The sequence below is a fragment of the Salvia splendens genome, chromosome 5 (genome assembly GCF_004379255.2).
Source record: "Salvia splendens isolate huo1 chromosome 5, SspV2, whole genome shotgun sequence".
In the NCBI taxonomy this organism is placed as follows: Eukaryota; Viridiplantae; Streptophyta; class Magnoliopsida; order Lamiales; family Lamiaceae; genus Salvia; species Salvia splendens.
The window spans coordinates 30752426-30761252 of record NC_056036.1 but is presented as its reverse complement, the minus strand read 5'-3'; the positions used below and the strand labels follow the sequence as shown (position 1 = coordinate 30761252).

The 8827-nt window shown below is 44.4% G+C and overlaps 1 protein-coding gene and 1 pseudogene across 1 annotated transcript; both read left to right on the top strand.

Moving 5' to 3' along the window:
* Nucleotides 1–450: 450 nt before the first annotated feature.
* Nucleotides 451–2633, top strand: LOC121804093 (50S ribosomal protein L17-like). The gene is made up of 6 exons (XM_042203636.1): nucleotides 451–471; nucleotides 522–605; nucleotides 1449–1500; nucleotides 2183–2273; nucleotides 2353–2430; nucleotides 2483–2633. The coding sequence occupies exons 1-6, from the start codon at nucleotides 451–453 to the stop codon at nucleotides 2631–2633; spliced, it is 477 nt and encodes a 158-aa protein (XP_042059570.1).
* Nucleotides 2634–6398: 3765 nt separating this feature from the next.
* LOC121804092 lies at nucleotides 6399–8223 on the top strand (annotated as a pseudogene).
* Nucleotides 8224–8827: the final 604 nt, after the last annotated feature.

The window sequence follows — 8827 nt, the reverse complement described above, 5'->3', positions numbered from 1 at the left end:
CATCCGCCGAAGTCTAAGCATCTCTGCTCTCCGTTTCCCCCTCTCGGTCTCTCATCTGTCTCCGTCGCTTCTTCGTTTCTATTTCCCAATATCTCTCTCTCATCCTCTTCCATCTCGGCCTCTGAAGAAAGTTCGCCGCTGCTTCGAGTTTGCCTGCACGCCATTGCTCACACAGCGGCTGTCCGCCGTTACACTCGCCCTCAGTGCTGCCTCACTCTCTCTCACGACTGCTGCTGTTCGTACTCCAAATCGAGGGCTAGTCGTCATTCTCGGTCGCCTCGGTCTCTCCTCCGCTAGCGCCGTCTTGCCCCGCATCATCTCGGTCAGCGCCAGTTCCGATTCCGAACATGCCGGGTTTGAAATTGAGATGGAACTGAGAATCCTCCTTGCTGATTTTCGACTACAGAACTCTCTGCTTTCACTGGGGTGTTTCCTCTCAATTTGTGAACTATGGAGCAGATTAAGGAGGATGTAAATCTGCAGTTTGGAACATGGTGTAAATTGAAATTCTGATCGTGCAGGAGATGGAGAGTAATGATTGTAACTGCAGATCATGGGAGAAAGCAAGGTTTTCTCTGAAATTGAATGAATGTGGAAGGAATCGTGTGATTGAGGAAAATATACGATCTGAATTCTATTCCATAATTTCGGGTGAGATTTGTGAGACTGACACACGACAAAAATTAGGGAAGAATAAATGTAATAGGCCCGAATTTGTAAAATCCTTCTCTCAAAGAAACAAAGGTTAAAATCCAAGACCCTTAGCTCAAGTGGTTGAGGGGTAAGGATACCGCGCCATCCTGAAGGTCACGTGTTCGACCCCTGATGGCGCATCTTAGGGATTAATGAGTCACTGGCCTGGACCCGTGCTTGGGGGAGGTTGGTTATACAGACTCGTTCCTTCCCAACCCGACAACGAAGCGCAGCTCGGTGGTAAGACGCTTCACCTCTGACCGTTAGGCCGGGGGTCCGAGTCAATTCGGGGGTAGATGGAGAACCATCGTTGATCATTCTTTAATAAGAAAAAAAAGAAACAAAGGTTAAAAATTTTCAGACGCACAACGACGTTCTTTCGAGAAAAATAAAAAGGTAGAAAAAAAGTCGTGGTATTACATAATTATTGGTGGACAGAGGAAATAAATTGTTATATACTTACTACTCATTTCGTCCAATCGAAGATGACTCACTTTCGTTTTTAGTTTGTCCCAATCAAAATGACTCATTACTAAAAATAAAAATACTTTTATCTCTACATTATTCACATCTTTTACTTTATTCTCTCCACTTAACCCACAAAATAAAATTGCATAAAATCTCGTGCCGTTCAAGAAAATAGTCATCTTCTTTGGGACAGAAAGAGTAATACTCCATCTGTCCAACAATAAGAGTCACTCTTTAAGGCTCAATAAATGGCTTCATGTTTATAATTTCTCTTGTTATCTTTTTAGGCAAAGGAAGCTCGCAGGCTTGCTGATAATATGGTGCAGCTCGGAAAAGAGGTGTGTTATTTGTTTTATGCAATCTGAAGTTTTACGAGCATAAAGTTTGAAATGATGGACACTTCACTGGATTTATTCTAAATGTCATACATTTCAAATCAGAATTTATACAATTTCCACCCTATATGTATATTTCGATTCAATTAATGTACCGTCACATATCTAGTGACATTGATCCGGATAGTTGTCGAGGTATTGTGGTATATTAGTGAAGACTGAAGATACAGAAGAAGATTACGTGCTATGGAAAATGTTGTGAATAGTATCTGAGTCACTTTTCCATGATTTTCTTAGTTGATTTATTATTTCACTGGTTGTCTTTATTTGAGAATCATGTTTCAGTAGGACTAGTCAATAGCTTATTATTTTATTCAATTTAGGATTTGATTGTATTGAAATAGGACTTATATACTTGAACGAACTTTTACTATTTATAAGTACGTAGAGCATAACAGTTAAAATGCTTGGAAATTTGTATTCACTAGCTAACTCAAAAAAGATGGAACTATCAACTATCACGTTTACATTAACTTATGCTATTATTCTCATATCCAAAATGTCTTCCAAAAGGAAGTGGGATTAAGCAGCATTTTAATGTTATTGATTGGTTTTTATAATTAAGGAAGGACTTCTATCAGTGATTGAATTCTAATTTTGTGATATTTACATCGTTGAACACCTGATCTCGCTATGTGCTGCAAGGCGTGCTGGTGCCTTTGTTGGTGGTGATGATGTCATCCACAAGTTATATACAGAATTGGCCTATCGACACAAGTGAATCTCAATCCTCCAATCTCATCCTCTGCTTCTGGTACATGATTGCTATAACATATTTGATATTCATTGATTACAGACATAGAGCTGGTGGATACACGAGAATGCTTCGAACTCGTATACGAGTTGGGGATGCTGCACCAATGGCGTACATTGAGTAAGTCCAGTCCAGTCCAGTTTTTTTTTTTTTCGTTTTCTCCACACCTCAGGTTTATAGATAGGGAAAACGAACTTAGGCAATCTAAGCCACCGACGCCGCCACCACCACAGAGGCCAACTGTTGATCCATGGACGAGATCGCGACTTACCAGACAATATGCGCCTTCTAAAGAAGAGAAGATCTCCGACTCGGACAGTTGAGTTATGTCCTTCCCAAATTGCAGTTTGTCACACCTTCCTATCATTTGATTGAGAGTGTGGCCAGTTAAAAAATGCCATATACCGTTGCTATAAATATTTCTATTTTTTTGTTGTCTCGTTTTCTATGATTTTAGGGCATTTCAATTGATTTTACTAATACACCACATTTTGCATGATATTATTAAACATCCAAAGTAAATATGTAATCGAAAAAAAACACGTAAATTAATTTGATAATACCAAAATGTCGCCTCCAATATCACATTGAATACCAATGATATTTGTAATTGACTAATATCAACATTTTCAGAAGAATTGACAAAATATGAAAAGGTAGAAACTCAAGCGAAGTAGCCTATACGTATTGTAATCTTTGTTAGTAAAAAATCACGATCCTTATATCTACATATGTCGTCCAGCAGTTCTGTTGTTGTCATGTTTACTTATAACTAGAAGTCATGTTTATTTTATCTATTAGAGCATCCGCAATAGAGGCGAGCGCACCGGCTCGCCGATTTTTGGCGCTCGGCGGTATGCTCGCCGAACTATTGCAGCCGGCGAGCGCCAAATCCGGCGAGAATTTCAGCGAGCGCACGCCGATTCCCGGGCGCTCGCCGATCGGCTCGCCCCTATTGCAGCCTCCCGATCGGCGAGCGACCGACGAGCGCAATTTTGTTTTTTTTTTTTTAATTTTCGAAAGTCTATATATACGCGATTTGAACTTCATTTTCATTCGCACCACTTGTTTTAACGAATACTCTCTCTATCTTAATTTCTATACAAGAGCAACAACGAGAAATGGATCTCAACAACGAGCCTACTCCAGGGACGAGCGGGTCTCAAACGAGCGGGTCTCAAACTCCCACGGTCCCCGTGGGAGGTGGATGGGGTCAGATGCCCGGGTACTACAACAACATGTACCCTTGGCAGCAGATGATGCCCGGGATGGCATCCGGGGGTGGTATGCCGGGATGGCAGGGGATGCCGGGGGGTCCGACGATGCAGGGCGGGTCGGCGGTTCTGGGCGGGCAGGGGGTACCGGGGATGCAATCCGGGATGCCGATGATGCCGGGGTGGGCACCCGGGATGCAGATGAGCCCGGGGTACCCGGGGATGCAGGGGACGCCGGGGGGGGACAACGTCTATCGCCCCAGTCTTGATTTTGCTACTACTGCTTCGCACACATCGACCCCAGCGGAGGCGCAGTTCACTGGGTGTGATACTTTCTCCTTAGAGGAGTTGGGGATAGATCTCGGGGATGCGGACACTCCCGTTCAAATGGGATGAGTAGGGCGGGGTCGGGGCGTGGCCAAGAAAAAGAAGGGGAAGAGGGTGGTCGGCGAGTCGTCGCAGCCAGCTGGTGACGACAGCCAGCCACGGAGGAAGTGGACGGACGCGGAGAACGTCGCGCTATCCAAGGCGTGGGTGAGTGTTTGCGATGACCCCCTCGCCTCGAACAATCAGAGGATCCTCAACTTGTGGGCTAAAATAGCAGCAGCCTACAAGGCATTTTTCCCGGAGGGGAGGATACGCAGCGGGGAGGAGTGCCGGAAGGCGTGGGACCGAATCCGGTCTGGGGTCTCCCGATTTTTGGGGTTGTACACCAACGCCCTCCGAATGAAGTCCAACGGCCAAACTGACGAGGACTGCAGGAGGGAGGCAGAGAAAGAGTTCCCCGTGCCCGGGCTTTACAAGGACTTCACCTACTGGAACTGCTACGAGGTGCTAATGGATTCCGAGAAGTTTCGGGCAAGTGTCAATGCGGGCTGGCCGAAGAAGCAGCGCCTGAACTATTCAGGTGATTATGCCGGCGGTAGCAGCGACGGTTCCCACGACCTCCCCGAAGATGCTCAGAAGACCCGTCCCCTCCCGCGTTTACTCGCCGCACTCTCCCGGTTTGTCAAAGGCGGGCGCAACGCTAGCGCCAGAGGTCCCAGAAGGTCCAGTCAGCATCCCCCCTGTTGGCAGCTCGACAGCCGACCTCGTCTTCTTGGCGCTTAACAAGCGCGGGCTCAGATGATCAAGATCATAGATCAATGGAAGAATGCAACTGACCCCGAGGAGAAGAGTTTTTTTCACGCCGTGCTCGTGAGTATGCAACAGGATTTGAATCCCGGCGCGGCACAGGTGGGGGGCTCTGACGCGGGCTTAGATGCCGCAGATTTGGGGGTCCCGGATAGCGGTGACGACGGCGAGGAGTGAGGCGGCGGCGGAGGCGAGGGGCTGGTGCGTGGATTAGGAGTTTTTTTTAAGTAATGTAATTTTTTTATTTGACCTTTTTTTAATTAATGTACTTTTTTAAATTTTAATATTATTATTGAATTTTCCCATATATGTGTAGTAAATTTAATTCCGTATTTTGTGTGATTGTTTAATTATTTGTTTTTAGTGCTGATGTTGTGGCTGGGCTATGGCTGGGCTATTGCTTGTCCAGTTGCCTGTCCTGCTGATGTGGCAGGAGGAATTTAGTACTGCTGATGTGGCAGAGGAGTTTGTGGCTGAGCTATGGTTGGGCTATTGCTTGTCCACGAACTATTGTGGATGCTCTTATTGGATTGTCCTTTTTCTCAAAATCCCGATCCAACCATTCAGTTGTCATATATACTCGCTAGAAGCCATATCTATTTTTATTACTTCCTCCGTCCCACTGAAGATGATCGATCTACCTTTTTTTTGGTTTATCCCAATCATGATGACCCATTACTAAAAATGAAAACACATTTATCTCTACTCTATCTAGTCTCTCTTACTTTACTCTCTTCACTTAACACACAAAATAAAGTTACATAAAATTCCGTGCCGCCCAAGGAAGGGTTCATCTTCCTTGGGATGGAGGGAGTACTATTAGGTTGCATTTTTTTTTCAAAGGCTCGATCATGACAATGTATTTTAGCTCGTCTTTACAATGCAAGATTACACTGTATCTTACAATTATTCATTTCACCTCCTGCGAATAATTAATCTTAGACAAACACTGTTTTAGTTTTTCTCACATTGTATCTCATTATTATTTTACCTAAGCGAATAATACTTCACCTATATTTTAAGCTTGTAAAATCATGCAATACCACCGTCGGTTAAAAGATAGTAACTCAAGAGAAGAGTCCATCGTTTGCTCTAGGGGAAAATGTATGATATGCAAATTACACAAGTGGAATATATAGATGCCGATCTTTTTTAGCAAATTGAGAAGATATACAATGATTGCACCACACATGAAAACATTTGTGTATAGAGAATTTGAATTAGGTGAATTAAATAGATAACTCAATTTGTCATTATCTTCTATACATACAAACACTTGAAATCCGATGTCCCATTTTCTAAGCATCCAATTTTATGAAGTGTACGACGTTATAATAAGATCTTATGAACATGGTAAGTGTAGATGTTATTATTTATGCATATTAATGCTGGCACACGAGATCCTCAATCATAAGTGTGTTTAGTTTCTACCATTTTGTGAATGAAAGTTTGGAAAAAATTAAACAGTTGAATTTTTGAAAGAGGAGATGTACAAGAGAAGGGTGCAAAAGGCTAGGAGTTGGGAGATTTGGTTTAAATTGAGGAAGATCACAGAATGGAGATTCCAAGTCATAATACTTGTGGTTTGCCTTGTAGTTTTTGTTTACCATCCAATCGCTCCCCGACCCTTGTCCGAGTAAGTTGCCCGTTTTCAAAGATAGATAACTCTTCTATTTTAGAATTCTCTAACTGTGTTCTTATTGAAACAGGACATGGTCATCAGATGATGGGTACGAATAATCGGATTTGGAGATGGACTGGGGCGAGATATCGAAAGTAGTAAATGAATTAGGAGAGGATGGAAAATTCAATCACATAGGCATTCTCAACCTCAACATGAAAGAAATCCATGAATGGAAGCAATTGATTCCCCATGCCAATCAGACAGTCCTAAGTCTAGATCACGCGTCGAGCAACGCAACGTGGGAGGTCCTTTACCCTGAGTGGATCGACGAGGAGGAAGAGGTGCAAGTCCCCGGCTGCCCCTCCGTCCCCAGAGTTGCACTGCCCAAGCAGTGCCTCGACCTCATCGCTGTCAAGCTGCCCTGACACAAGTACAAGTGGTTCAGAAACGTTGCGAGGCTGCGGATCTGGCTGCCGCGCACAAGGGGACCCAGCCCTTGCATATTCTCCTCGCCACGACCTGCTTCCCCGTGCCTAATTTGTTCAGATGCGAGGAACTTGTCACACGTAGAGGCAGCATTTGGTTGTACAAACCAAATTTGGGGAGATTGAGGGATAAGCTTCGGCTTCCAATCGGGTCCTGCCAGCTGGCACTTCCACTTGGCGGGATAGGTTTCTCCTTTTCAAATCCAAGTCTTTCGAATAAAAATTTAGTGTTCACATATTGCATTTTCAACTTTATAATGTGTTTTTTTTTTATTACGAACCAAACATCTTCCAATCAGATCTTGCCAGCTGGCACTTCCACTTGTTGGGTTAGGTTTCTCTTTTTCAAATCACATAGGATTTCGAATAAAAATTTAGGATTTCGAATAAAAATTTAGTGGTCCAGACATATTATTACATTTATTCATTCATTCAACTTTATAATGTTTTTTTTATTACAAACCAAACAGAAGAGCAACCATACTCAATACCAAGAAAGAGGAGGCGGGAGGCGTACGCGACTGTGCTTCATTCGAACTATGTCTACGTTTGTGGAGCCATCCCGGTAACACAAAGCATCAGGATGTCCAGGTCCGACAGGACCTGGTAATCCTGGTGGATGAATACATCAACACCTCCGACCGAGCGGGGCTGGAATCCGCCGGGTGGGAGGTGCGCACCATACAGAGCATCCGCAACCCTAAAGCCGAGAAAGATGCCTACAACGAGTGGAACTACAGCAAGTTCCGGCTCTGGCTCAATACTACGACAAGGTTATCTTCATCGACTCAGACCTCCTCGTCCTCCGCAACATCGACTTCCTGTTCACCATGCCAGAGCTCTCCGCCACCGGGAACCACGAGCACATGTTCAACTCTGGCGTGATGGTCATCGAGCCATCCAATTGCACCTTCCAACTCCTCATGGACCATGTCAACGACTTGGAATCCTACAACGGCGGGGATCAGGGATACCTGAACGAGGTTTTCACGTGGTGGCATCGGATCCCGAGGTGGGTGAATTTCCTGAAGCATTTCTGGGTAGGGGATGACGCGGTGGCGAAAAAGAAGAAGAACCATATGTTCGAGTCCGACCCTCCCGGGATGTACGTGCTGCATTATCTGGGGAACAAGCCGTGGATGTGTTTTAGGGACTATGATTGCAACTGGAATGTGGAGCTGTTGAGGGAGTTTGCTAGCTACGCCGCGCACGCGCTGTGGTGGCGGGTGCACGACGCGATGCCCGGGAGCTGCAGCATTACTGCCTGCTGAGGGCGATGCAGAAGGCGCAGCTGCAGCTGGACAGGAGGGAGGCGGAGATGGGGAACTTTTCCGATGCGCATTGGCGGATCCGGGTGAAGGACGTCCGCCTTGAGACGTGCATCGATGAGGACTGCGACTGGCTGGAGAGGCTGCGCCACTGGGGTGGAAACTGGAAACAAGACTGCCGTAGCTAGAATGGCTTCTTCAAATGCATAGACTCATCACTCTCCACACTCTCATATACTATTCCTCAATTTTTATGGGCATCGTCATCAGTTCAACGAAATGTGAAGTCCAACCAGATAATGACACTTACAATCTTGGATTGATGGGCCATGCCATGGATACTGCTATCTATACATTTTATGACACTTTTCTGAAAATTTTACATGAATGCTATTTACACCGGAACTTTTCTATTAGTTGATCAAAAGACAAAATTTATTTGACAAATAATAATCCAATAAAATGTAGAAAAACTAGCTTCTTAGAAAAGTTTTGAAACACTTTAAATAGGTGCACCATCATTAATTGAATTTGCATTTACGTGGACTAATTTTCTGATTGCAACATAGCAGGGGTAATTCTGTTTGGAATCCGAACTAATTTTTTGATTGCAACATAGCTGGGTGATTCTGCTTGGAATCCGACGACCGCTCCGGCACAAACATATCAAATTAGCTAGAAATGTATAGAATCTTTCGACTTACCTAATTCTGAAAGTTTGAACACTTACATTAGTTTTGAATTCAATGTCTTGAAAACATGAAATAAAATGAAGAAAAAGATAGCTCACCG